Genomic DNA, 27,880 nt, shown 5'->3' on the forward strand with positions numbered 1-27,880 from the left:
CTGACCACAGCGCCGTCCACCCTGGCGGGGCGCCACGTGTGCCTCGAACAGGGCAGGCCTGGCCAGCTGCTCGGGGAGCCCGGGTCCTGCCTGCTCTCCTGGCTCTCTGTGGCTCTCTTCTGCTCCTGCCAGCCTCCACATTTTTGTATCTTTTTCTCATTGCGTGGCCCCCTTGTCTTTAAAAGGCTAAATGCTCTGTACTAAATTTGGTCACACAGCGCTCCAAGATTCCCTGGAATGTCCTCAAGTTTCAAACAGCTCTGACGGAGGGGCGGCCCGCCCCCGCCTGGGGATTGGCTGCTCCTCCCGGGGCCGGGCCGTCGTGGGGCCTTATTGGCCGCTGGCGGGACCAGCCCAGGTCCACTAGCCCTAGGCTCCCTGCTGCAGCTCCCAGATCACACTTGGGCACCTGTGTGGGCCGGGCGGGGGGAGCGCGGCCTGGACCACCGGGGGTCTGCTGCATCCAAGCCAGCACGCAACCTGTCCCAGCCCACCCGGACCCCTGCCGCCCCACAAGAGCCGCAGCCCACCTCTCCAAGATGTCCAAGGTAGCCAAGTATCGCCGGCAGGTGAGCGAAGACCCTGACATTGACAGCCTGCTGTCCACCCTGTCCCCCGAGGAGATGGAGGAGCTGGAGAAGGAGCTGGACGTGGTGGACCCCGACGGGAGCGTCCCCGTGGGGCTGCGTCAGAGGAACCAGACTGAGAAGCCGTCCACGGGCGCGTACAACCGGGAGGCCATGCTCAGCTTCTGTGAAAAGGAGACCAAGAAGCTCATCCAGAGGGAAGCGTCCGTGGATGTGAGTGGGAAGGGGGTGGGGTGGGCGGGGGAGGGGGCGCGATGCGGCGGTGGGGGCGCGCTTTCCTGGGAAGCAGACTCCCTGTTGGCAGAGCACTGTCACCGCCTGCACCCCTCTTCGCCGTCTCCTGGAGCAGAGGCCAGGTGTGCCTGGGCACCAGCACCCACGCATCACGCGAGGCTGCTGGCTGCCAGGGGGCGGTGGCACCCTTGGGTGGGCTCTGTCAGTTGCCTCCTCCTGGCTCCGCACACCTGGCTGTTTCCTCCCGTTCCTCCCACCCTGGACAGTCTCCTGCCAGCCCCTCTTAGTGGAGCAAGGCTCACTTTCCAGCCCCGGCTGCCTCGCGGCCTGTGGACCATGTGAGGCGACAGGTCAGCTGGGCGTCCCAGGGTGGGCTCTGCGCCTCCACCCACGGCTTCCGTCTCCGTCCCAGGGGTGTGGGGTGTGTGCTTTCTGGAGGGGCCTCTGGAGGGGGCAGCCCCTCTTTTGGGGGTTGGGCCGCTTGGCTGCAGGATGAACTGTTTCCCAGCCTCTGGGTGTTCAGCGGCCGGGAGGGGACAGAAGAGGGCAGGGGTTGCTGCTGGCCGTGTCCGCCGCTTTGGGCCGGCTTCCGCAGAGTGGCGTTCTGTTCTCCTGGGTCTCTGCCTGTGATCACAGGGGGGCTTTCCTGGGACGAAATAGCCTGGCCTCGCCGGAGGGTGACTTTGTCCGGGTCAGGAGTGTCTGGTGGGAGACCCTGCTCAGCGACCCCCGGCCACCTCTTTGTGCGCCCTCCGCTGAGGGGCCCGCCCAGCTGGGACAGCAGCCACAGAGCCCATGGAGGGCATGTGTGGCCCCCTGAGGGTGGGGAGCTGGGGCCCCATCTCTGCCCTGCTCCCCGGCCTGGGCTCAAAAATTTGCCAAGATACTGGGAGGGCGGGAGCTGTTCTGTGTTATGCAGAAATATCAAATCGTATGCTGGGCACCAGGAACTAGCAGAGCAATAGCATCTTAGGTCAATTATACTTCAGTTTTAAAAGTCGGGGAGCCTAAGGGGAGCCAGGAGCTTATTATCTTGGGGCAAGGTCCAGGCCCAGCTCTGTGGTGCTGGGTAAATGCTAAAACCCCGAAGGGAAAGGCGGCGGGGTGGGACATGCTGCAGGGGCTGTGCCTCGAGGGGCTGTCGGGACCCACGGGAGGGGAGTGAGTGCCCCTGGCACTGGTGCTGCTGTCCAGGCCCCGCTGGGCCCCTCAGTCCCAGGCCCTGAGCTCTGAGCCCACGGCTGCAAAGGTCTCCGGCTGCACAAAACAGTCCTGATCCGAAGCAAGGCGTTCAGGCCGCAGAGCCGGGAAGGGCTCCCATGCACCTGGAAGTTCCTCCGGCGGGAGCTGCCCATCCTGGCCGGCCGTGGGCACCAGGTGGACACTCGTCTCACGGGCAGAGCCCGAGTTGGGGGACACGGTGGTGCCTGGTCGGGGAGGTGCCCCTGGGCTGTTTACCTTGGGAAGAGGCCCTCAGGCCCCCAGCGCCTTCTCCAGGCTAGGCTCCTGGAGGTGGGCAGAGTCCCCTGTGTCACTTGGGGGTGGGAACATGGGCAGGAACCTGGGGCATGGCTTGGTCAGCACACTTAGCCAAACAGGAGCCTGGTATGAACGTGGCTTTGAAATACCCAGTCTGAGGACCAGTGTCCCTCGCTGAGACCTGCCTTGGTCTCCTCGTCCCCGCCATGGGGGCCAGTGTGACCAGCTGGTCCAACTCCTGGGCCAGTGTGAAGCCAGAGGGACTGAGGCACGCAGAGCACTTAGCGAGCTGGGGGGCCGTGGACACGCGGTAACCGGCGCTCTGACCTGGTCAGCTCGCCGGGTCAAGGGGCCCGGGAGCTGGGGAGCCAGCTGGAGGGTCAGGGGACCGGCGACCGGCGGGCGGGGCAGGGCTGGGGTGCCTCTGGAGGAGAGAGTAAGGCTCCGACTGCGACTGACCTGATGACAGTGTTGAGGCTGTGGGTGTGCTTGTGAAAGGATGCTTGTCTTCTAGATGGGAATACGAAATACCTACGGGAGAAAGCCTGCTGGGGTAAGGGAACTTGTTTCAAGGACTGTGGCAAGGGGACTGGGCAGAGTGTCCACTGGAGGACAGGTGCGCGTGCCGGAGCTGCTGGGAGACTGCGGGGCGCCGTCGTGTTCGCCTCTCTGCTTCTGTGGGTGTGCTTGAGATTTTCTGTAGTAAAATGGTGGCCGTTTTTTTTTTAATAGACAGAAACCAAGAGTGGAAGGCGGGCCCAGCCTGCATCCTAAGCTCTGGCTCTTCCTGAGACAGGGCCCTGGACAGGGCCCCCAAGTTCTGTACACTGGCTGTCGGGTGGGGGGGGTCTAGGCTGTGGCAGAGACCTTGCTCTGCTTCTCCCGCACCGCCTGCTTCCTCTGGGTCAGCTCTCATCTGTCCTTGGGTCTCAGGCGCCACAGCCTCCAGGGAGTCTTCCCTGATTTCCCCCGCCCCCCGCAGGGTCCGGCCCCTGTCTGATCTGAGCGATCCAATCCCAGGCGTGCCCACCTGATCCCAGCCCATGCTGCCCTCCTGCCACGCTGTTTCTGAGTCTGCCGTCTCATGCAGCTCCTGTGGGTCTGAAGGACAGGCTAGCTCTGTCTGGAGAGCAGGGGTCAGCAGGCCCCTCCCTCCCCTAAAGCCGGGGTGTGGGGGGGTGCCGCCCCTGTCCTCCTGCCCAGGTAGGAGATGGCCGGCAGGTGTGCAGCCAAGAGTTCAGTGAAACCCTAGTCCCAGCTCAGGTTTCGGGAACCGGATCCCACCGGTCAGCTGCGTGCTCTCTTTCCTTCCCGAGGGGGCGGGGACCTCCCACCTGCCCCTTCGCACCCCCACGTGGCAGGGCCGGGATTAGCACCTGCGCTCAGCCAGGAGCGGGCAGCTCAGCTGGCCTGGAGGAGGCCTCGGTGGGTTCCCCCTTGGGGTAAACTCCAGAACCGACCGGAGGCCCCCCGTGAGCCACTGCGCCCACGCCTCCACACTCACTCGGTCGCTGCCCCCACAACCCCCAGCTCCAGACTCAGTCCCCCTCAGTGTCCGCAGTACCCCCGCTGGGGGATGTGGAGGAGCAGGGCGGCCCCAGCCCTTAGGCTGCCCTTTGCCGAGAGCCCTGGGTGGCACGGCTCCTTGCTTAAGGAGATTAACCCCGATGGGTACACAACCAAAATAGCCTGGAGGCCAGGCAGAGGGGAGGAGAGGGGATAGGAGGCGGGCACCAGGCAGGTCCAGGTCCCACCCTGGACCGAGAGCTGCCTCCACCCGTCCGGGCTGAGAAAGAGCCACTGACCATTTCTTAAACTAGGTGGTGGGATCCGGGTGAGTTTGTTTTAATCACTGTTCTCACTCATGTGTTATGTAGTTTCTTCCGTCTATGTAGAATATTCAGTTTAGTGAATTTTGAGCAAGTGAAGCTTGCTCACAGCCTTCGACTGCTCCTGGGGGCTGCTCCTCCCCAGCAGGGGTTCAGCTTGGTCCAGGGGATAGAGGGGAGGGGGCAGGACCACGGAGATCTGACGCTGGAGAAGCCCAGCAGTGCTGGGGGCGCAGATGGGCAGGGTGGGATGAGTGTCCCACTGGCCAGCAGGAGGTTGCTACCAGCATCGGGCAGGTGGGGGACTCAGGGTCCCCAGGGTGGGAACAGAGCCCACACTCACCGTCTGCCCCCCACCCAGGAGGCCGGAACATTTGTGTCAGACCACAGCTCAGCTGGGCCCAGGGTGCTCGGAAGACGGGGTCCAGGCCACTGCGCTCACAGCAGCCGGGGGAGCAACAAAGCATAGCTCAGTGGAGGGGGTGGCGGGGGGGTAGTTACTGCTCGACGCCTGCCAAGTTGGATGAGCAGGAGTAGTCTTTCCAGATCATTCTGAGCTTGTTTACTAGATCGCTTCTGGTGTAGCTGGTGAAGGAAGAAAGGGTCTGGATTCGGAGTCTGTGCCCCCAGGGCTGACTGGGGTGGGGGGCGCCGCTGGTGTCTGGAGCCCGAGGGGTCTGGGCGTGACTCTGCTGCGGCCCCTGACCAGCTGGAGAACTCAGCTGCTCCCCTTAGGAAGGGAGCTCATACTCAGTGCTCAGAACTTCCTGGACCATCAGTGTGGCTCCTTGAGTCAACAGCGTTACCTGTCAGATGACCTTGGAGGGGACCGTGACCTTGGAGGGACTGTGATGGGCGCTGGACATGGCACAGAGACTTCCCCTCCCCCCCAATCCTGCAGATTTCAAGCCTGGGTTTGCGCCAGATCAACTTTTTCTCAATCTCTCATGAGGTCACACAATGCCCTGCTGGGGGCAGCGAGGGGCTGAGGGTCGGTGTCCGGGAGGCCAGTGGGAGGAGAGTGTTTCATCACTTCCTGCCCCCCCCCACCCCATGGCCTGGTTCCTTGAGCCTCTGCCTAATTATTTCATGCTCAAGGGCCGAGTCCCAGGGCTGGATGCGAGTGGGGCGGGGGAGCTGGAGGAGGTTTTGACTGTGACCCCTCCTTGTCTCTGGGATCCCTGCAGAAAAGACCCCCTGGTTGTCAGGACGCTGTTCACAAACAACTAGGAATTGGACACCCTCCTGCCCACACCCTCCGCCCCTCTCCCACCCCCACCCCCAGGGGGGTCCTCGGCCCTCCGCCTGTCACATCCTCAGCCTGTCTTCCACGTCCCACGCGGGGCCAGCAGGACCCCTCCTGCCCTGAAAGGAGGACCATCCCAGCACAGAGGGTGGCAAGCTGGACGTCAGGGCAGGATCTCCAGAGGCAGCTGGACTGGGGCTCAGACCTGCCCTTTGCTCTCTGAGCCCGGGATGCTCACCCACGAGACAGAAGTCATGCCCATCACCAGTCACAGAGGCACGCGGCAGGCTGGGGGCTGGGGATCTGGAGCTGGGGCTGGGGGCGCCACCCTCTCTCCAGTCCCTATAGGCAGGGTTCACGGACCGTGTTTGTGTTTCTAAGGGGGCAGGCAGATTCCACCACATCATTAACTCTCCAGCAACCACGTGAGTTCCTAGCAGGCACTTTCTAAATCCTGGGACACAGTAGTGAGGAAGACGGAGGGGCTGTGGTCCTGAGCTCATGTTCTAGTGGCTGAGATGGACAGTGCTTGTACAGACCATTCACAGCATCTTCACACAGCACAGGTAACATCTGTTTGTTGTAAAGAATGACCTAGTTTTAGGAAAGCGTGTAGGACCGACCTTCTTGGTGGGGGAGATTCCAACCAGGCACCAGGGAGACATTGCCCAGAGGTGACAAGCAAGCAGGCAAGGGGTGGACTGAAGGGTCAGCCACAGGCTATCCAGAGGATAGGGCAAACGCAAGGCCTGCAGCGGGAGCAGGGACAGCCGTCAGAGGCCAGCCAGGCCTGTGACTGGAGTAGGGGAGCCCTGGGCCAGGGCATGGATGAGACTGGGAGTAGGCTGGGTTCAGGTGAGGTGGGGAGGGGCTCAGGAGGTATAGGAGGTTCAGGCAATGCTGGAGGGTCAGGCAATGCAGGAGGTTCAGGTGATGCTGGAGGGTCAGGCAATGCAGGAGGTTCAGGTGATGCTGGAGGTTCAGGTGAGGCAGGAGGTTGAGGTGATGCAGGAGGTTCAGGCAATGCAGGAGGTTCAGGCAATGCAGGAGGATCAGGTGATGCAGGACATTGAGTTGATGGAGGAAGGTCAGGTGATGGAGGAGGTTCAGGTGATGGAGGAGGTTCAGGCAATGCAGGAGGTTCAGGTGATGCAGGAGGTTCAGGTGATGCTGGAGGGTCAGGTGATGGAGGAGATTCAGGTGATGCAAGAGGTTCAGGTGAGGCAGGAGGTTCAGGCAAGGCAGGAGGTTCAGGTGATGCTTGAGGTTCAGGTGATGAAGGAGGATCCGGTGATGCAGGACGTTGAGGTGATGGAGGAGGGTCAGGTGATGGAGGAGGTTCAGGTGAGGCAGGAAGTTCAGGTGAGGCAGGAGGTTCAGACAAGGCAGGAGGTTCAGGTAATACTGAAGGTTCATGCGATGAAGGAGGGTCAGGTGAGGCAGGAAGTTCAGGCAATGCAGGAGGTTCAGGCAATTCTGGAGGGTCAGATGAGGCAGGAGGTTCAGATGATGCTGGAGGGTCAGGTGACACAGGGCATCACAGGTCAGCCTGGGGAGCTCCCGGTGGGTGGGATGGTGTTGGAGGGTTTTGAGCAGGGGAGAGATGTGATCTGATCTCAGTTTTTGGAAGCATCCATCATTCTGCCAGCTGCATTGTCTGCAGGAGGACAAGATTGGAGCTGAAGGGTCTGGCAAGAGCTCAAGGATGGTTTGGGGAGAAGTGCTTAGATACGGGAAATGCTCTTCAGGTAGCACAGCCAGCCCTGACTGAACTTTTGGGGTCCAGAGAGGAGTGGGGGGCCCAGTCCGGTCTGACCCAGGGGTACATCTGGTGCTGTTTATTGACGTGAGCTGGGGTTTGAGGTGAAGGGTGCTTGATGAGTTCAGCAGACCCCACAGGGAGTGCTGGGTCGGCAGGTGCAACTCCGAGTCGGAGTCTGGGAGCCCGAAAGGGGAGGTGATGCCGAGACTCCTGAGCCTGGAAGAGGCACTGAGGGAGCAAATGTGGGCCAAGGACCCTGTCCCTCCAGCAGGGACTCTGACTCACCAACGTTTCGGGTGCTCGAGGAGGAAGAGGGGCCCTGAAGGAGCCTGGGGAGGGAAACGGGCTCACGGGCTTGGGGCGGGCGTACCCGCTGCTTCCGTTCCAGCTGAGAGACGCAGTAAGAGGAGAACAAGAGGCGCTGTGATCACTGGCAAGACGGGAGCCACCAGCACCCGGACAAGATGCGTGCGCGGGCACGACTGGGGGCTTCCCTGGGGTCCGGGGTTATGACTTCGCCATCTAATGCAGAGGGGTGTCAACTCCATTCCTGGTCAGGGAGCCAGATCACACATGGCTCTGGGTCAAAAAAACAGAGCGTAAACAACCGAAGCAGTATTGACACAAGTTCAATAAACACTTTAAAAATGGTCCACATCCAAAAAAATCTTAAAAAATAAAATAAAATAAAATAAAATAAAGAGTGGACTTGAGGAGGATGCAGGGGAGCGGGGAGGCCTGCAGACAGGACCTGAGAAGCTTCCTTCCGACAGGAAGTGAAGAAATGGGCACCAGTCAGGGGTCAACATGGATGCCAGGAGTGTTTGTTTAAAAGATGGGCTGTTACAGCGTGTTCTGTGCTATGAGGAGAGTCGGTAGTGGGGGAGACCCTCAGGCACATACGTACTGTGGGGTGGGGGGTCGCCTCCCACACTGAGGGGGCACAGCGTGGCGAGTGTGGGGAGCGGCAGGGAGCTCGGCCTCTCATGTGTGGCCGGGTGCCTGTGCTGCTCTGGGGGGCATGGGGTTGCCGACCAGGGGCGACTGGTGGGCAGGAGCTGGGAGGCTGTGGTCAGAGGCCCCGAGAGAAGTGCTCAGTGGTTCCTGTATGCCAGGAAGACACGAAACGCCCCCAAGGGGAAATCCGGCCTGTGAGTGCCAGCAGCACCAGCTGCCAGAGCTGCCCCCAGGCCCAGCAGTCCATCGCCTCCAGGGCACTGATCCCTGTCTCCAGGCCACCATGCCCAGTGGTGGCCAGGGGGGTGGGCCAGGCCCCAGGCTCCCTCCCTGCCGGACGGTCACTAGTACGCAGCCTCGAGGGAGCTCCGAGCCTTAGACAGCTTCACTTTCTTTCTTCCTTTTATTCTTCAGCATCTTGTCTATGTCTTCTGGACAAGAATGGAGTTTTTTCTAGCATGTTTGTATTGAAATATAAAATACATACAGAAGTGTACAAAACATGAATACAGATTTCCCCGATTCTCACAAAGTGAGCGAGAGCCAGTGTGACAGCACCCCCACCCCAGCCCTCCTCCCTGCCCCGAGGATTTTGCCCGCTTAGAATCATATTTTAAACTGTAGAGTGTGTCCTGTCATCCATCTTCACATTTGTGAGACAGCCATGCAGCTTTGTTTGATTTTCACCGTCACTGCCGTATCTCCTTGTAAGAGTTTACCATGATTTACTTGTCATTGAGCAGTTGACGGGCGCATGGCTTGTCTCCACTTGGGTGGTGTTACAGACCATGCTCTTATGAACACTTTTGCGTGTTTTTGAGTGCCCCTATGATTTCATTTCTGTTGGAGACAAGCCTACAAGTGGAATTGCTGGAACACAGAATGCGTAATGGAGTTTCCATCTCTTTACTGCTGAATGGAGGTGATCCTACTTAGCCTGGAGTCTCTGAGGATGGGGCAGAAAAGCTTGCAGAGGTTCTCACCCAGTGATCTGTGGACGGCAGGCATTTAGTCACGCGATGGCCCTGGCTGTCACTTCCCCGGGAGCCCATCTTTGAGGGCAGCCGGATGCCTTTGCATCCTGGGGCACCACCTGCCTCATCGCAGGCCAGGCCCTCTGCTCAGACCTGGAGCTGCACTGAGGCCCCGGGGGTCAGTCTCTCCACCCCTGGACTCTCTCGGAGAAGGAGGCCTCTTCATCCAAGGCAGCCAGACCCGCCTCCGCGTTCAGACCCTTCAGCTTCACCTCCTTCCCTGTGTAGCTTCCGTCTTAGTCATTCTCAGCGTCGACCTCGCTTCTCACTCTTGGTCCCTGCCTTCCGTCACCCGCCTGGATGAGACTCACCCTCTGGCCCGCCTGCCCAGCTGCGTCTCAGACCTGGAGAGAACCACACGGCGGCTGTGTCAGGGTGTGTCAGGGCCACTGTGGGTGGAGCGTGGCCTCAGCCAGGCCCTGAGCCCCCTCTGTACTCCCTCGCTTCTTACAGAGTCAGCCTCACCCCAGCGCTCCACACCCCCCAGACCCCGGGGTTCCGAGCAACTGGAAGCCTTCGGGTGAGAATAGCCTCACGTTCCTCTTCTGCTTCCTCCAGACCCGTCGGCTTCTGAGGGCGTAAGGGCCCCGCCTCCCGTCTCACCCGGGAAAGACGGGCCAGCTGCCGGGTCCTCCAACACCCTGCGCCCCACACGGCTGTCTTCTCTCCAGGCCTGCTTCTCTCTCTGTCTCTCTCTGTGTTTCTGTCTCTGCTCTCTTCCTGCCCGCCACCCCCACAGGACCTAGGATGCGCTCCCCACCCCCTGGGCACCCTCCTGGGCACGTTGGCTCGGCGGGTCTGGTCCGTGTGCTTCCTCTGCCCCCCGACTCCGCCTCGCCCCTCGATGCTCAGACCAGCCCTCTGGCTTCCTTTCCTCTCCAGCTGCTCCCGCCCACCTTCCCTGGGGTCCAGACTGCGTTGTGCGCAGGGCCTTGCCCTCCACCCGGCCTGCCCGCCCACTAGCCCAGATCTCCATTCTGAGTCCAGATGGTTCACTTGCCTCCTGGACTCTTCAAGTGTCTCAAGTTCAACTGGTCCAAGAATAAATTAATCATCAGCGCCCTGGAGCCTGTGTCCCCTCCGCCTCTGTGCTCTGCTGAACAGGGGGTTGCCTCACTCTCTGCTGTGCCCCCAGTTCTCCTGGCAACAGAACCCTGATGCCCTGGCCTCCCGGCCCCGTCATCCACCCCGCTCTCCACCCCCCATCCCTCCCCACTCCTCTGTGTGCAGGGCCGGCTCCACACACACCCACACACAGCCGAAGGCTGAGGGGACAGAGGAGGAATGAGTGAGTGCCCTTCTCTTCCTGCTTGACGGGACTTGCAGAAGTTATCAATTCATCTGTGCTTTTTGGAGATTATTGGAAAACATGACTTTGTGTCCAAAGCCTCAAATGGAGAGAGACTTGGCGTGATCCCTTTTTTCCAGTTCCTGTAACAATCTGTGGAGTCATCCACGAGTTTACCCCCTTGGGCCCCCGCACCCGGAGAGGCCCAGCCCTGTGTCCCCCTCGGTTTGTTCCGGACAGAGTGAGCCTCAGCGACTCAGTTTTAACTTCCATTCTCTCCTTCTCTGATTGTCTCTTACCGCCCCGCCCTCCCCCGCCCCAGGGACCCGAGGTCACAGGCTGCATATTTAGCCAGACCCACCGAGTTCTCCTCTGATCTCGGGGCCCCTGAGACACACTGAAGAGGGGATTAGCGACCAGCTCCACGTTCAGCCGGCTGGGCCGTCGGCACCCGTCACCGGCTCGTCCTGAACTGTCTGCAGGACCTGGCGTTTCGCCTCTACACCCGGAGCAGGAGGCGGCTCCTGCAGAGAAGCGGCTCCAGGCAGGCCACCCCTAGAGCCCAGCGCGGCCTTGTCATGGCCTTGCAGGCCTGCCCACGGAGAGGCTGGGGTCCGGACATGCCGGTTCTGACCCAGGCAGGCACGCCGTGCCTCCTGAAGCCAGACGGTGAGGCTGGAGCGAGCAGGGAGCAGGCCCTTAGAGACGAGGATCAGATTTCCCTCCAGGGCTCTGCAGGAGGACCAAGCCCTGCAGAGAATTAACCTCACGACTATTTCCTCAGTTCTCCCAGAGATGCTAAATAGCTGGTCCCGTTCTAAACACAGAGGGAAGAAACTAATTCCCTATGTACGCTGGACGCCTCAGGGCATTCTCCTGCAGTCCCCACGGATGTGGGCGGACCATTTGCCTTGACCTTTGATCTCTGCCCCAGAAGGGGTGAGCTGTTTTGCTTGTACCAAATGTCCCCAAGATGGATCATCTCCCCTACTCCAACGGCAGGGGACTCCTCCTTCCGCGCCCTGCCCCTGTGCACTATTTGGAGATCATGCGCACTATTGCTGAGCCACCAGGACAGCGTCCACTAGTGACCCAAATGCCGAAGACACCAGTGTCCAGCGGCCGGGGTTCCTGCGAGTTGGGGGAGGCGGAGGCTTTGTGTTTTACTCCCTACCCTGTCACTGGAGGTGCTGCTTCTTCAAAGAATAATTTATTTTAAACTTTTTATTTTGCATTGGGTTATAGCTGATTCACAATGTTGTGATAGGTTCAGGTGGACAGCAAAGGGACTCAGCCATGCGTGTGCACGTATGCATTCTCCCCCAAACTCCCCTCTCAACCAGGTTGCCGCAAAACATCAAGCAGAGCTCCCTGTGTGCTGTGCGTGGGGAACCGTGCTGGTTGGTTATTCACATTAAACACGGCAGTGTGCACCTGTCCGCCCCAAACTCCCTGAGTAGCCCTCCCACCATCCTCCCCCAGATCCCTCCCTGAGTAGCCCTCCCACCATCCTCCCCCAGATCCCTCCCTGAGTAGCCCTCCCACCATCCCCCCCCAGATCCCTCAGGCTCCTTTCCTGACCCTGTGAGTCTGTTTCTGTTTCCTAAGGAAGTTCATCTGTGTCATTTCTTCACAAGATTAATTTATAATTGTGGTGTCATAAGGCTTATTATGCTGCTGCTGCTAAGTCGCTTCAGTCGTGTCCGACCCTGTGCGACCCCAGAGATGGCAGCCCACCAGGCTCCCCCGTCCATGGTATTTTCCAGGCACGAGAACTGGGGAGTGGGTTGCCATTTCCTTCTCAATGCATGAAAGTGAAAAGTGAAAGTGAAGTCGCTCAGTTGTGTCCGACTCTGTGCGACCCCACAGACGGCAGCCAACCAGGCTCCCCTGTCCCTGGGATTCTCCAGGCACGAGCACTGGCGTGGGTGCCATATAGACGATATCAAAACACAGGGGAAAGAGAGGAAACAACCCGTGACTCCTGCCCCGTTAGCTCAGCGAGGCAGCTGTGGTCACGTCTCGGGGGCAGGTGTGCGCACACGTTTTCTTTTGTCGCTGAGGTCACTTCATGCACAAACACACACACTCACACATGTGGTCTCCTGCTTATTATTATTACTCTTTGCTTATCACTTGATAGTCGTCACTTTCCCACATCACTAAAAGTCCTTCCTGAACATCACTTTCAGGGCCATTACCCTCCATTGTCCAGCTGGGCTGAGCCATTTGCCTATATTTGGACATTTCCATGGTTTCCAATAAACGCACTTTCCCAGTCCCCAAGTGGATCCTGGACACAGGCTCCTTCCCTTGGCCTTTGGCATCCGTCCCTGGAGACACGGAGCCAAACCCCAGGATAAACAGAGCTGTTCACACACTGTTCCCAGCTGAGCCCCGTGGACAGATGGGCGAGACAGACTCGGGAAGGAGAGGAAAAACAGTCTGGACGCGGGAGACTCTGGGGCTGATGCTCGCCCCAGGATGGGAGACGAGCGGCTCCCCAGAGCTGTTGGTAGAGGCTTGAGGTCCTGCTGGGCGGCAGCTGCTCACCCCGGGACCGGGTCGTCTCTGCAGTGTGAAGGGGCAGCCGCCCACCCTGGGACCGGGTTGCCTCTGTAGCGTGACGGGGCGGGCGAGCGGGCTTCTCTCGGCAGTGGGAGCAGAAAGTTGTTCCTACTGACAGAGAGGACAAGGTTCCAGCCTGGGAAACTGCAAGTGTGGGAAGATGTCAAACGGGACACCCTGGACACCCTCCTACTTCTGAGAACCCAAGGGCCCCCCAAGGCCCCAAAGCCCAGGCACCAGTTCCCACCCCAGAGGAGCAGAGGACGGGGTCTCGGCCCCGCAGCCGCAGGCAAGCTCTGCGACGTCCTGGGACGCCGCCTACCAGCCCCAGCCGTCTCCCACGGGCTTCCCCACACACCACCTGAGTTCCCTCGCATCAGTCTTGCAGTGTAGACAGGATAGGCAGGGTTTAGCCTGCTTGTCAGACACAGGAGCCGGGGCCAAGGAGGTCAACCAGCTGCGACGAGGGAGCATCTCCAGTGTTTCCTCCTGACTTCACGTCAGCAGGAGAAAGAAGCCTCTCGACCTCCATTCAGGGCCTTCCCTCGAGCTCGGTGCAGGCGGTGTGCCTGCCGTGGCAGGGGCTGCGTCTGGACCCGCTGGCCTGGCCGCCTCGCCCTCAGGGGTCCCGGGCGGGCTCCTCCCTGACGCAGACCCAGAGCTCCGCCAGCTCCCACCCACCCCTAAGGCCCCCCAGCTGTGGTCGCTCCACTCGCCCCTCCCGTGACACCGGGTCACTGAGGGTCTTTAGGAGTCACACGAGCCCTTGCTACTTAGGCTTTGATGCTCATCACAGATGGGGAGGAGCGGAGGGAGGAAACCGCCCACACCGAGCAGGTGCAATCACTCTGGACTGGCCCTGCTCCGCATGCGACTGGTCCCCGTGCAGGCTGGGGCGGAGGGCGACAGTCATCAAACTCCTAGGGCTCAGTGGGGAAGAGAGTATGAAGCATCTCATCAGGAATTTTATAGTGATCACAGGTAGAAATAATTTTGGGATGGGTTTAAAACATTCATTTTTATTGATGCTTTTAAAACACAGGATTTATTAGAAAACCTTGTGATCACCCCTCCCTGTGTGTGTCCCTCGGGCATATCTTCACAGAGACGAATCTGCCGTGGGCCGGGTGTGCACATGTGTGTGCCCACTGGTGCGTGTTCTCGGGATGCTGGGAAATGGCAGGATAGGATTGATTCAAGGTTGTTCAGTCGATGCTCAGAAACATCGATCTGTAAGGTTAGTGACTGCCCCTTCTAATTCAGGGACACTGACACTTCAGCACACACATTATTCAAGTTCACTTCGCTTGTTTTCTTTACTTTTTTCAACGTGGCTACTAGACCATCGAAGGTCAAGGGTGTGACCCCCATTATGTGTGCACTGGATTTGTTGCCGTTTAGTCACAAAGCCGTGTCCGACTCTTCTGCGACCCCGTGCTGTGGGATTTCCCAGGCAAGAATATTGGAGTGGGTCATGGGCTGGTCTAATATAGTATTTTCAAAAACGGTCCCAGGCACATAGGCTCATTTTATATATTCAGTTCTTTGTCTAGTCTTTATCCTTTAGAAATGAAAGCAAGAGGAGATAAACACAGTGTGTAAAATAAGATTTTGTTCAGTATAACCTTTCTATCATTGTTTCTGTGATTAAGAGGAAGACCTCTTCTAATTATCGTTAAATTTTTATTGTGATAATTCATATACCATAAAATTCAGCCTTTTAAGTGTGCAATTCGGGGGTTTTTTAAACTAATTCACTAAGCTGTGCTACCGACTCCATTCCCTAATTCCAGGATATTTTCGTCAGCCCCAGAATAAAGCCCGCACCCACCGCAGCTCCTCCCCAGCTTCCTGCCCCCAGATCCCGGCGACCCTCCCTGTCTCCATGGCTCTGCCAGTCCTGACGGTCCCTGTAACGGAGACGCACAGCACGGGTGGTCTCGGGGGCTGGCCCCTTCTCCTTACCGAGCTTTCAGGGCTCACCTGCGTTGGATACAGCACTTTATTAGTCTCATGGCTGAACGGTACCGGCTTGTGTGCGGACAGCGCACTGAGTTTGTCCATCAGCAGCGGAAGGATGTCTGTGCTGTCTCTGCTTCTGGCCTCTGTGAGCGGCGCCGGTGGTGAGCGTCTGCGTGTGCTCTGGCCTCTGTGAGCGGCGCCGGTGGTGAGCGTCTGCGTGTGCTCTGGCCTCTGTGAGCGGCGCCGGTGGTGAGCGTCTGCGTGTGCTCTGGCCTCTGTGAGCGGCGCTGGTGGTGAGCGTCTGCGTGTGCTTTGTGCGACGGGTCTGCGTGGACTGAGGCTGTGTGTCACCTAGGGCTGGGCTTGCTGGGTCAAAGGGCGATTCGGGGACTGCCAGCGGCCTTCCAGAGTGCTGCAGCATGAGCTGACTTTTCCCGCAGCCATCCTAGCTGGGGAGAAGCTCTCCTCAGCGGCTTTGCTGACCTCAGAGGACACAGGTTGACTTCAGGAGACAAGGTGGCCTGCCCTCGAATGCCCGCCCTCTTCCTGGCCCTCCTCCAGTCGCCCCTTATCCTTGTGGCTTCACTCTTGCTCCCACATTTGCCACCCCCAGATCTGCCTCTCAAGCCCAGGCCTCTCTCCCGAGCCATCTGGCTTACAGGTCACACTGGGTCGTCCTGGACCAGGAAGCCATCATTTCATGTTCCCCAGCCCCCACCCCACCCCCACGTCCCCCAGCCCCCACCCCACCCCCACGTCCCCCATCCCCCACCCCACCCCCACGCCCCCCAGCCCCCCTACTCCATCCTCCTCCAGATGGTTTAAAGCATCACCACCTCTCCAGCCAACTGAGATGGAAGTCCTGAGACCAGTCCCCACTTGACCAAAACTTGTCTGCTATGCTGAGTGGGCGTAGAATTCGCCTCCTCGTGGGCACTGCTCAGCCTTAGCCCAGGTCACGTCGTGCAGAACTGTCTCCCTGGCACACAGGCTGACTGGCCCCTCCCGTGTAAACATGCGCCTTTCCGTCGCCTGTCCTGTGAGGCCCACGCGTGCAGTCTGGGGTCTGCAGTGACCTGGCCTCAGGGTGCAGTTCCGGGCTCAGCCTCTCCAGGTGTAAACCCCAAGGCGTGCTGTGCCCCGTCGGACCGTCCCACAGGAGCGTCCTCGCCTGCCTCCTGTCCCAGCCAAGCCTCTGCAGGGGTTCCCTGGGAGGCTCCAGTCCCATCCCCTGCATGACGAACAGCGAGGCTCCCGTGTGCCACAACTAAACAAACAGACTGGAAAACTAAGTGGCCCTCGCCAGTGAGTTCCGGACTCTCGGATTCAGCCTGCCGGGGGTGGACGTGGGCCCGCAGGGCCCGCGGGGCAGAGGGCAAAGCCACTTGTTTGTTTCTACAAGCGCTTCCCCGGTTTCTCCAAAAAAGGGTTTGCTACAAGCTTCTTGCCATGAGTCACCAGACCAGTTGGCCAGAGACTCAGGTCCCTGAGGACCGCAGAAACACCAGGCCGGGCCTTCAGGGTCAAGGAGCCGTGGCCAGACCCTTGCTTCTGCCCAGGAGGGGGCTCCGAACCGTCCTGGGGGGCGTCCTGCCTGGGGCCGGCCCAGCACAGCCATGGCCCCCACCGACCGGAGCCCCCTCCTCTGCAGGGAAGCGCCCGGTGACACCAGACGGGCCCTCCCTTCTTTGTGAGGCTCTCGGAGCTCCTGGCAGGGGTCAGGCCCCAAAGTTGCCCCGGGCAGGTCTCCCTGCCCTGGTTGGCAGTTCCTGTCTCTCTCATGGAGTGCTGGCCCTGAGGACACTGGGCAGCCAAGGGGTAGAGTCCGCTGAGGTGCTCTGTGTGAGGGCCGGGCCGCCCCCTTTTCCAGAAGCTGCTCTCCGTCCCTCCACTCACAGGGCAAAGTGGATGCAGAGCTAGCCTGGCCGCAGGCTAAATGTTGTAGACGGTGCCCTGGGGCCCAGGTCCACAGCCTCCCACCATCCGGGGAAGTAAAAATGAACTGTTTGCACTGGCCTAGGAGGCGGTGCCCACACCCCTCCAGCCCTTCTGGGAGGCCCGATATTTATCACTGACTTCTTAATCACTGGAGCTGGGCCAGGCAAGGGTCGGGCTTCATGGAGGGTCCCGGCACAGTGCGGCCAGGCTGCGTGATGGGGTCACCGGCCACCTTTGTCCCCGCCCACCCCCCGCCCCTGGCCTAAGGTATCTCGGCTTTTGCTTTTTTCTTTTTCTATGAAACTGAAATATTTATTTGACAGCACTGGGTCTTCGTTTTGGCTAGTGGGTTCTAGTTCCCCAGTCAGGGATCACACCCAGGTCCCCTGCATCGGGAAAGCAGAGCCTCAACCACTGGGCCACCGGGGAAGTCTCGGAAACGGAAATATTTAAAGGCAATTTATTTTGTGTGTGAAACAACTTTTGTTTTTTTTCCTGATCATAAAAGTAATTCAGACCTTATCTGTTTGTTTGGAAAAATGTTAGACGGCCAGCTCCTAAAACACACCGGATAAACCTGGCGGAACTCAAGGGCTGTACTGAGACCCCTCACGGTTAAGGCTGGGGTGAGAGTTTATCAGCAAAGAGGAGCAGGAGCCTTCCGAGCAGTGGGAGCAGCTCTGCAGAGGCCCATGGCGGTGCTCTCCATGGCGGTGGCAGGTGGGCAGGCGGGGGTCACGGTTTCTCCCATAGGGGCCGATGGGGGGCTGGAAGGTCCGTGCCCAGAGAGGCCCGAGGCTGTAGTGGGAAGTGGGACCTGGGGAGGGCAGGCCCTGGGAGCGTCTGCAGCGACCCTGGTGACGGCAACAGGAGCCTGGACCAGAGGTGCACGAGGGGGCTGAGGGGTCGGGGGTTAGGCAGTCGAGGCAGGACCTGGCTTGGGTCCAGCGACGCCCCTTCCAGCTGAGCTCAGGCTCCTGGAGAGTCCCGGTCAGGCAGGTGACCCGCCTCACTCTTGCCCACAAACCTTCCTTGGCAGTGATGGGGTGAGAACTGTCAGTGGAAGGCGGCTCCAGCCCAGAGGGGAGCTCCCGGGAAAGCAGCGGGGAGCCAGCCGGTGGGCGCCTGGCCTAGGGGTCCGGTCCTGAGGTTCACGGGTCTCGTTTGGAAGGGCACGCTTGGTCTCTCCCCACTGCTCTGCCTTTCGGACAAAGCGGTAAAGGCTGAGCATGAAATGTCAGATGGAGTAAGGTGGCTGTCAGGGCCCGGCCTCTGGCCTCCCACTGCGCCTGGGGTGGCTCCTGTTCACAGGCTCCTTCATGGCCGTCCTGGCGGCAGCTCTGAGCTGCTGGCCCATCTGCCTCCCAGCTCCCACCTTCCCCCGGCTCTGAACGTCCTGGAGACTGGGGCCTAGCCAACCCAGGGCCTCTGGGCTTCTGCTGGGCTGGGCCTGCTTGGGGGAGGCCATGAGGAGCACAGCGGCCCCCTAGCTGTCTGTCTTTCCACAGGACTGCGGGCCCCCTGTGTCCTCGCCCAGCAGCCTGCCTCACTCTGCCCACACGTCAGACCCATGGCCTCAGTGGTTCTGGGCTGCAGGAGTGGCGGGTCAGGGTCCTCAGGACTGACCACCCAGCCCCGGTCATCCCGTGCGGCCCTCCTTACGCACACAAGCCCTGGGCGTTTCTGTCTCAGCGCCCGCCGTGTGGGAAACTAACACAGGAGGCGGAGATGGGGGCACAGACCCACTCCTGCAGCAGCTGAACAAGAAGCCCGATGGCTTCCGACCTTCGTTCCCACCAGGCTGCGTCCCCCTCTTGCCAACCTACCTTAGCAGAGGCCTGGGCACCCCCCCAGTCTAGACGAGGCTGTGGGCACCTCCCCAGTCTACCAGAGACTGTGGGCCCCCCTAGTCTAACAGAGGCCATGGGCACCCCCCTAGTTTAGCAGAGGCCGTGGGCAACCCCCCTAGTTTAGCAGAGGCTGTGGGCACCTCCCCAGTCTAGACGAGGCCGTGGGCCCCCCACCCAGTCTAGACGAGGCCGTGGGCCCCCCACCCAGTCTAGATGAGGCCGTGGGCACCTCCCCAGTCTAGCAGAAGCCGCGGGCAATCTCCAGTCTAGCATAGGCTGTGGGCACCACCCCCAGTCTAGATGAGAAATCCAGGGGGACCAGGGATGTGACTGCCCCCCGCGTGTCCCCCACCCCTCGGCTCCTTGGGGGACTCCCGCCCTGCCATCCCCACACCCCAGGGCTGACCCTCCATGTGTCCCAATCTTGGGAGCCCGGGTACGTCCTGTGCTTTGGCCACTCCAGGAAGGGTGGCGAAGAGGCAGGAGATCTGAGCTTGACTGCCAGCTCCCCTTGCTCCCCTCCTCCAACACGCCATCCGCAGAACCTGGAAAATGTTAGCACTAACCCCCGGAGCCTGCTCACCCTGTGCACACTCTGTTCAAAAGTGGCAAGCGCTCTGTGTTTATCTCTGAGGCTCTATGGTGATGCGACGGTCGTTCGGGCAGACACAGGCTCATGGGGACAGTGCGGCCCATGGGGATAGTGCAGCCCGAGACCCTCAGGGAGGCCATCCCAGGTGAGGCTCCCGAGTGTCCTCCTGCTGAGCCTGAAGCTCAGCTCACTCTGCCTGCCTGGACAGACAGCTGGACAGAGTGCTCAGGAGTAGCTGGACGGACGGCTGGTGTCAAGGCCTCAGTGCAGAGTTCGGGAAGCAGGATGCTGGGTGGAGGGGAAGAGGTTCAGAGCCCAGGGCTGGAGGCCTGGCCTCCACGGGGGACTGTGTGGTCTTGGGCTTCAGCTTCATCTTGTGTGAACTGGTGACAAAGACAGCCTCACGGAGCCGCGCTGGGGCGGGGGCAGCCACCGTCTGGACAGCGGGTGTCAGAGGTTCCCTGGCTGAGGGTTCGGAGAGCAGGGTGTGTGTGTGGGGGGGGTGACAATGCCCTCCACACGTGACCGAAGCTGGGAATGCTGCCAAGGTCCTCACTGGCAGGACGCTGGGGGTCCCCCCCATCCTGGCCGGGCAGTCCCCAGGTGGCCCTGCTAAGCCCAGCCCCTCCAGGGCAGCCCCTCTGAGCCCCTTGCCCGCAGTCCCTGGGCTCAGAGCCCGCCAGGCTCCAGGATGCCCTGGCATGAGGCTCTCCTCTGTGCCCGAGGGACGCGCATTCCAGGGCAGGCCCGCGGGTGGAGCCAGCACATGGCCTGTCCACCCACGGGCGGCAGGCTGGGCCCAAGCCCTCCCCTGGGTCCATGTGGACTGCTAGGGGACGATGCCCCCAGCCGCCCTCCTGACAGGCCCTGACCCGGTGCGGCCTCGTGCCAGGAGCTGGGAACGTGGGGCATCCCGGGCCTCAGACAGTGAGGGAAGGCTCCATGACCCACAGTGCGGGGCCCAGAGCCCAGCCAACCATGGAAACCCCACTCCCTGCCCCGCTTGCGGGGGCCAACCAGCCGCCAGTTACGGGCTGGAGCTGAGCATGTGTACAAGCCCTGAGCGCCCCAATTATGCTTCCAAGGAGAATGCCTGCCTTCCCTGGGGTCCCCCAGCTCCAAGCCGGTAGGGTTTCCTGCAAAGCCAGCGAACGCTGCCCGTGCAGCAGGCAGAGTTTTTTCCACAGCCCCCGGGCCTGCGGCTTTCTCCAGGAAGCTCAGCTGTGGCAGAGCCACAGTTCGGTCCAACGAGCTGGCCTCGGCCTCCCCTGAGGCTCCTGCCCACAGACCCCCAGGGACATGGGCACCTCCACCCCCCCAACCCCCAACCCCAGGAGCACCCGGAAGAGCTTCCCCCAAGGCAGCGGACTCCCTCGGAACTGAACTTCGGGCGAGCCCAGGCTCCCGTGCCTGGAAAGCAAGGGGGCTGGAGGGAGTGAGCACCCCAGGTCCCCATAAGTCCCGGCCCTGCGCTCCCCCTTCCTGTGGTCACATCAGCCCTCCAAGGGAGCTGCCCTCCCAGGGACCAACAGGGCCCCCAGCCTGTGGCCAGCTCCCCCCATCGCCCCCGTCCTGCCCTCCCGAGTAGACAGACGACCCTGACGGCTGCAGGGACTGACATCGGGGTCCTCAGGGGCCAGAGCCTCACAGGAGAATGGGGTGGGGCGGACATGAGCCCAGCTGTGAGACCCCGAGGGGCTGGTGGGGAGGGCGGGAACAGGACAGGAGGGAGAGCTAGGGGGGTTGAGCTCGGAGCAGGAAGGCCCCCGGGTGCTCTCCCAGGGCGGTGGAGCCAGAAGCAGCCCGGGAGAAGAAAGGCTGACATCTAAGGCGCCCTGCCCTACCCCGAGGCTGTCAGCGCCCCCAGGACTTCGGTGAAGGCTGGGGACAGAGAGCTGGCAGTCGAGTCCCTGCCCCTGACACAGACCCTCAGGCCCCCACGGCCCTGGGGACACAGAGCGTCTGGGCAGCGTCTCCGGGTCCTGCTGGGAGGGAAGGGCAGTGGTCAGCCTCGCGGCCGTGCCCCTCCTGAGCGAGCAGAGCTGGTCCTGCACCCCTGCACTCCCACTCGCTTTGGAGATGTTCCCCAGGCTCTCCTCCCTCTGGGGGCCTGCAGACGTCTCCTGTAGGTGTCTCGGGCTGGGACCACTCCTCCTCAGGGGACAGGTCACAGGAAGGACAGAGAGGACCTGGGCTTGCAGGGCACGTGTGGGTGGCCAGGCCTGAGCGAGGGTGGCCATGGGCAGAGGAGGGCTTGGCCTCTGCCCCCAGGGTTCTCACCTCTAGGGACCTCCTGACAGACAGGCTCCCTCTGTCTCCTACTTTGGCAGTGCAAGTGGGAAAGGCTCCCTGTCCAATCAGACAAGACTCCAGGAGACAGGGCAGCTGGGGCCCGAGGGTCACAGACACTGCGTCCCGCCTGCCGGAGACCTGTCGCCGGGTCCTGGCCAAGCGAAGGTGCAGACCAAGGGCCTGAGGGACTCGGGAGCCAGAGCTGCTTCTGACCCTGACCCTGACCCACTGCAGGCCTCTGCCACGCTTCACAGGGCCTCAGAGTTTTTCCGAGGTCATCCTTTCCACTCTCCTGTCTCCAGGAGGAAGTCCCAAATCACCCCCGTGGCTTCCCTCGACCCGAAAGCATCACTGCCTAGCCTCGTGCAGAGGCCTGCAGACCTTTGCCCATGGAGGTCCTGTCCCCCCACCCCACCCTCCCAGTGGAGAGGCCCGGGGCAGAAGCACAGCAGGATGCACCCCCAGCTCTGGGCTGGCTTCTCCTCCGATAAGCGGGGAGGAGCTGCTGCCCAGAAACCAGCCCTGCAGGGCGCGGGCCACTTCTCCTTTTAAGGCAGCATCTGCGTCCTCAGCCCCAGCCCCATCATTCCTGACTGTGTGGAGGAAACGATGATTAATCAGTAACCCCCGCAGCCCCCGCCACCGCCTGGTTTTCATTAGGTTCTTTTTAAAGGGCTGGTGCAGCCCCTCTGGAGCAGACACGCAGCAGGACCCAGTCCAGGAGGTGTGGGGGAGCCCGTGAGGACAAAGGCAGGGGGAGTCAGAACACGGACCTGCTGGGGGCGGGCGTGGGCACCAGGAGGCAGGCTCACCCCTGCTGGCAGCGGGGATGGGGGGCTTTGCCCCACAACCCCTGGGGAAGGTCGGAGGTTACATCAACTTGGGGGCCGCTAGTGAGACAGGCTGCAGCCTGGGTTCTCCTAAACACGGGGTGAAGCCAGCCAAGCTATCTCTCTGGATCCCCAGGTCCCCCTCCCTAGGTGAGGCCCGTGAGCACTGTGGGAACTCTGGGGGCAGCGGGCAGCGGGGCTGCCCATCTGGGGGCCTCACCTCCGTCTGGGGCCAAGGGCCCCAGGCCCAGCCTCAGCCTAGGTCTTCGAGTGGACAGCATCCGTGATGGAGCCACTCTGAACCTGGGGGGCCGGGGGGCCAAGGAGCTACCTGGCCAGGCTGTAGGTGGGTGGTCTGAGCATCCTAAAAGGGTGACTGCAGACACCCCCCACACAGCAGGCCCCTCGCCCACCTTGTATTTGCAAGCTTCTCTCCCCCTTTTGAATCAAGGCACGGTCACACCCGTCCTGCCCAGGCTGAAGCTGCTCTAAAGGGTCACCTGGTTCCGCGAGCCCAAGAGTGAGTGGGTGGAGGGGGGGCCTCCGGGCTGTGCGGTGACCCAGGCCTGCGGGGCAGGAGGAGGGAGTGTGCATTCCAAGGCCCTGGCTCACCAGGCCCCGTGCCGCACAGAGGAGCCAAGGATGCCGGCTTCTAAATACACCCCGGGCCAGTCCCCTGAGGGCTGTACTCGCGGCCCAGAACACACTGTTTCCACGGGACCGAGCAGTTCCCCTCTGGGGGCGTGGCGGGGTGGGGAGGCTCAGAATGCGGTGGTGGGCTTCCAGCCCCCCAGCGGCTCCTAGAGACAGCACGTGTCCCAGCAGTCAGGCCATCGTCCCCCTGCTAAGGGCACGGGGCATCCAGGGTGCCAGCTGCTCTGGAGTCCATCACACTCAAACAGTAAGCCTAATAATTCATCCTAGGCAACTCAGCTGCTCCCATGGCTCTCAGAATAAGGTGCTGACTTCACGCCCCTGCCTCCAGCTCAGCACAGTGGCCCCCCACGCCGCCCATCTCAGCAGGACCCGGTGGATCCCAGGCTCCTCACAGACAGCAGTGGTCCTTAGCAAAGTCCTTACTGGGAAAAGAAGGGAAATAATGTGGGCTTCTCAAAAAGCCATATATATGTGATATAAAGGAACATCCCATATTGTTACCGTCAGACCACAGTCTTCAGGTTATAAATAACCAACCCCTGAAAACTTCACAATGTCTATACAATTTTTTTTTAAAGATGTCATATGCACTTGGTTTGCTTTTAAAATAGTAAATAAAAACTTAATAAGGTCACCTGGAGAAGGAAATGGCAACCCACTCCAGTACTCTTGCCTGGAAAATCCCACGGATGGAGGAGCCTGGTGGGCTACAGTCCATGGGGTTGCAAAGAGTCGGACACGACTGAGCGACTTCACTTTCCCTTCGTAAGGTCAGCTGAGTCAGGAGGTTAACTTCCTTCAGGTAGGAATGCTGGTCATAACAGATTTGATTTTCTGTGGATTCTGTTTCCTTGGGCACTGCCAGCTAGGTCGTTTGTCATCTGAGGTCACTTAGAATCCACACCTGTGGCGTTTTCTGGGTCAGCATGAGGGGTGCGGGGCTGTACCTGGGTGGGCTGCCCCCCTGTGCCCTGTGGACGGACTGGCTGTCCCTGTTCTCCACTCTGGATTCTTACAGGCGTCTCCTGATGAAGGTGCTTCATGATAGCTCTGAAGGAAATTTCTAAACAATAAAATGTGTGTCGCAAATGGAAAACAAACAAACAAAACCACGGCCTGGGAACCATGTCTGGGAACGCGCCCCTTCCCTCCTCTGACCCCAGGCCCGGCTGCCACGCTGCTGGGGCTCGTGGGGACTGTGGGGCGCAGAGCCCCCTCCCCTCCCCTCTCTCGGCTCCCGAGCTGGGCGACTGGGCAGAGCGCCTTCCAGGGCTGAGATAGGAGGCGTGGCGACCATGCCTTGACTCAAAAGGGAGAGATGTGCTCGAAAATACACACTTCTTTGTTGTTGGGTTCCTATTTCTGCGAAATGAGGATGGTAGGCAGGATCTGTAAATATCCCTAACTGAGAAAATAAAGCACGATCGGGCCTTTGTTGCTCTCTCCAATCATTTTTTCCTTTGGAAAAGTCTTGGCTGTAAAACCCCAGGATCTGAGACTCACTTGACCTCCTTGGAGCCAGGCAAGGCCCCGGGGCTCCTGCCCAGAGCACAGGAAACATGGATGCCCATGAACCCAGAGATCAAGACAACTGATGCGTGAATGAATACTGTAAAAAAATCAAGTGTCATGCAAAAAAATCCAAAGATGGACAAAAGAGTAAAATCTCAAGGAAACATAGCAGCAGCCTTGGGGACGTTCCCCTTTGCCTCAGGTTGCAGCAAGGCCGAGCAGGTCCCCCGTCCCAGCTGCCCGAGACAGAGAGGGTGGCTCTGGGCCTGAGGTCTGGGGGTGAGGGCTGCAGCCTCCAGGGCTCCCTCCGGGACCTCACAAGGCGGGGTTTTGAGTCCGATGTCAGCGGGGGGCTCCGCACGCGACCCCAGCCCCACAAGGGGCTGTCAGCGGAGACCGTCCGGAGGTCCCCACACTGTCCCTGGGCGCCTTCCTCTCTCTCTGCAGCCAGCTCCTCATGTTTATTTTTCTTTTCTGCATTCTTAGGAGGGCAAGCAAGTGGAGACCAAGACAGATGCGAAAAAGGGAGAAGACAAGGGCAGAGATGCTGGCAAGAAGCCCCTGGGCCCCAGACGGGACTCAGACCTGGGGAAGGAGCCCAAGAAGGGTAGCATGAAGAAAAGCATCTCGAGGGACAAGGACGAAGCTGACGGCAGGAGTGCAGAGAGGCCCAAGGAGGAGAAGCTCGTCAGGGGCCTGGAGAAGGGCCGGGTCAGGGCCGTGGTGGACAAGAAGGAGGCCGGGAAGGAGGGGCCGGCCGCCCCCCGGAAGGACGAGGAGAAGCAGAGGAATGTGAGCAGAGACAAGGGCAAGAAGGGCGAGCAGCCCGAGGCGGCGAGCAAGACGGCAGCGCCCGAGAAGGCCAAGGGGCCGCGGACGGGCGAGGACACCCGGGCGGAGGCCCAGGAGTCGAAGGGGGGACGCAGGGACAGGGCCGCCAGGCCAGAGGACGAGAAGGCCAGGAAGGAGGAGCCCCACGAGGCAAAGGCCCCCCGAGAAGACAGCAAGACCCCAGTGCCAGAGAAACCCACCCCTGGTGCCCCTGCGAAGCCTGCCGACGGGCCCGCCAAGGCCGAGGAGGAGGCGACCCCCAGCATCTTCGATGAGCCCCTGGAGAGGGTGAAGAGCAACGACCCGGAGGTGACTGAGGTGAACGTGAACAACTCGGATTGCATCACCACGGAGATCCTGGTGCGCTTCGCCGAAGCGCTGGAGTTCAACACGGCCGTCAAGGTCTTTGCCCTGGCCAACACGCGGGCGGACGACCATGTGGCCTTCGCCATCGCCATCATGCTCAAGGCCAACAAGACCATCACCAGCCTGAACCTGGACTCCAACCACATCACCAGCAAGGGCATCCTGGCCATCTTCCGGGCCCTGCTGCAGAACAGCTCCCTGACTGAGCTCCGCTTCCACAACCAGCGTCACATCTGCGGCGGCAAGACCGAGATGGAGATGGCCAAGCTGCTCAAGGAGAACACCACGCTGCTCAAGCTGGGCTACCACTTCGAGCTGGCTGGGCCCCGCATGACCGTCACCAACCTGCTCAGCCGCAACATGGACCGGCAGCGGCAGAAGCGGCTGCAGGAGCAGCGGCAGGCGCAGGAGGCGCAGGCGCAGGAGGCCCAGGCGGGGAAGGCGCTGCTGGAGGTGCCCCAGGCCCGGCCCCCCGCCCGGGGCTCCCCCAGGCCCTCCCTGCAGCCACCCCCCAAGGCTGCTCCCAAGAACTCGCCGGGCAAAGGGGGTGCCCCGGCCGTGCCCCCTCCACCGCCGCCGCCCCTGGCGCCCCCACTCATCATGGAGAACCTGAGGAACTCGCTGTCCCCGGCCACCCAGCGGAAGATGGGCGACAAGGCCCTCCCCGCCCAGGAGAAGAACTCCCGGGACCAGCTGCTGGCGGCCATCCGCTCCAGCAACCTCAAGCAGCTCAAGAAGGTGGGCGCTCCTGGCCACAGGGCGAGGCTGGGGGGTGGACCTGCACTCCCTCCAGGGCATCTGTCCGTCCTCCCAGGAGCTTCCTCTAGCCCGTCCCCCATGTTTCTCCCGCAAGTGGAGAAGCACCTTCAGACACTTCCTTAAAGTCTTCCCATTCCCCAGGCCCACATGGCCTTTGTTTTAGAGGGGTTCTAATCCCCTCTTAGAACCAGTCAGGCCCTAGAGGTCAGGTCACCCCAAAGGTCTTCAAGAGATCGTCCGTCCCTGGAGAGCCGGCTTCTCAAAGCTCCTCCTCCAGGCTGACCCCACCCCTCCTGACCAGGTCCCTCCTGAGACACAGTGCAACCTCGACAGTCCCCCCAGTCATCGGATGGCGTCAGGTTTTTACAGAAAAGGGAAAGGGCCTCTTCTGCCTGCAGCTCCTCTGTTTGAGAGCCCAGGAGGAGAGGAGGGCAAGGCATCCCAGGCCCCCCTGGGGCCCCCTCCTCTAAGCCGTCTGCTCTGCCCTGACAGGTGGAGGTGCCCAAGCTGCTGCAGTAGGCCCGGGCTGCCGGCGCCGCCCGCCACGCCACACCTGCCCAGGCCCCGCTTCCCAGGGCCGCACGGACCCCGCCCACCACGCCAGCTGCCCTGCTCTGGACATCCCTGCCCTGCTCTGGGGGAGCTGGAGGCCGCGGCCACTCCACGAAGGGTATCTTCTCCCCTCGCTTCTTTTCTTGTCTCTGGCGCTCTCCACCACTGTCTCATCCCTGGAGCCGGCGGTTCTGGACGAGAAGAGTCCTACTAGCACGTGACCGAAAAGACGACACCCCTGGAGCCTGAGTGGCTGGCCAGCTGCCAAGGCCTAGGAGCTGGGAGGGGGGGTCCCTCAGGGGTCATGCGACGCATGGGCCCACTGCCCCCAGGGCCAGGATTCAGGCCTCTGAGGAGCCCTGGGGGCAAGCCCGCTGGGCAGGTGGCTCCCTGTGTGGGGCAAGGGTGTAAGACTGGAGGGCCAAGGGCTCAGGGGAGAGGGTGGAGGCGCTGAGGATACCCCAAACCCCTCCCCGCTAAGCAGAGGACTTGAGGGGCATGGCCTGGTGGGGGGTGGGCTGCGGCAGGGGGAGAGGACAGACAGCCGCTGTACCTGAAGACTGGATGCCAAAGCAGACGTTCCCTCACACTCACCTGCTGCTGTTCAGATAGCTGTGATCTGTCCTCCGTGAGATTTTATAATATATACGAGCCTTCAGCTGTGAGTGGCCGTGCCCACCTGGGTGCTGTCCCCAGAGTCCTGGCGCTGACCCCTGCTCGGGAAGCGCAGACTCCCCACCCTGTCGAGCCGCCCA

The 27,880-nt window shown here is 61.1% G+C and overlaps 1 protein-coding gene across 1 annotated transcript; it reads left to right on the forward strand.

Moving 5' to 3' along the window:
• Positions 1–355: 355 nt before the first annotated feature.
• Positions 356–27,790, forward strand: LMOD1 (leiomodin 1). The gene is made up of 3 exons (XM_070768813.1): positions 356–800; positions 25,104–26,552; positions 27,066–27,790. The coding sequence occupies exons 1-3, from the start codon at positions 540–542 to the stop codon at positions 27,090–27,092; spliced, it is 1,737 nt and encodes a 578-aa protein (XP_070624914.1). The 5' UTR covers positions 356–539; the 3' UTR covers positions 27,093–27,790.
• Positions 27,791–27,880: the final 90 nt, after the last annotated feature.

This window comes from Bos indicus, chromosome 16, assembly GCF_029378745.1.
Source record: "Bos indicus isolate NIAB-ARS_2022 breed Sahiwal x Tharparkar chromosome 16, NIAB-ARS_B.indTharparkar_mat_pri_1.0, whole genome shotgun sequence".
In the NCBI taxonomy this organism is placed as follows: domain Eukaryota; kingdom Metazoa; phylum Chordata; class Mammalia; order Artiodactyla; family Bovidae; genus Bos; species Bos indicus.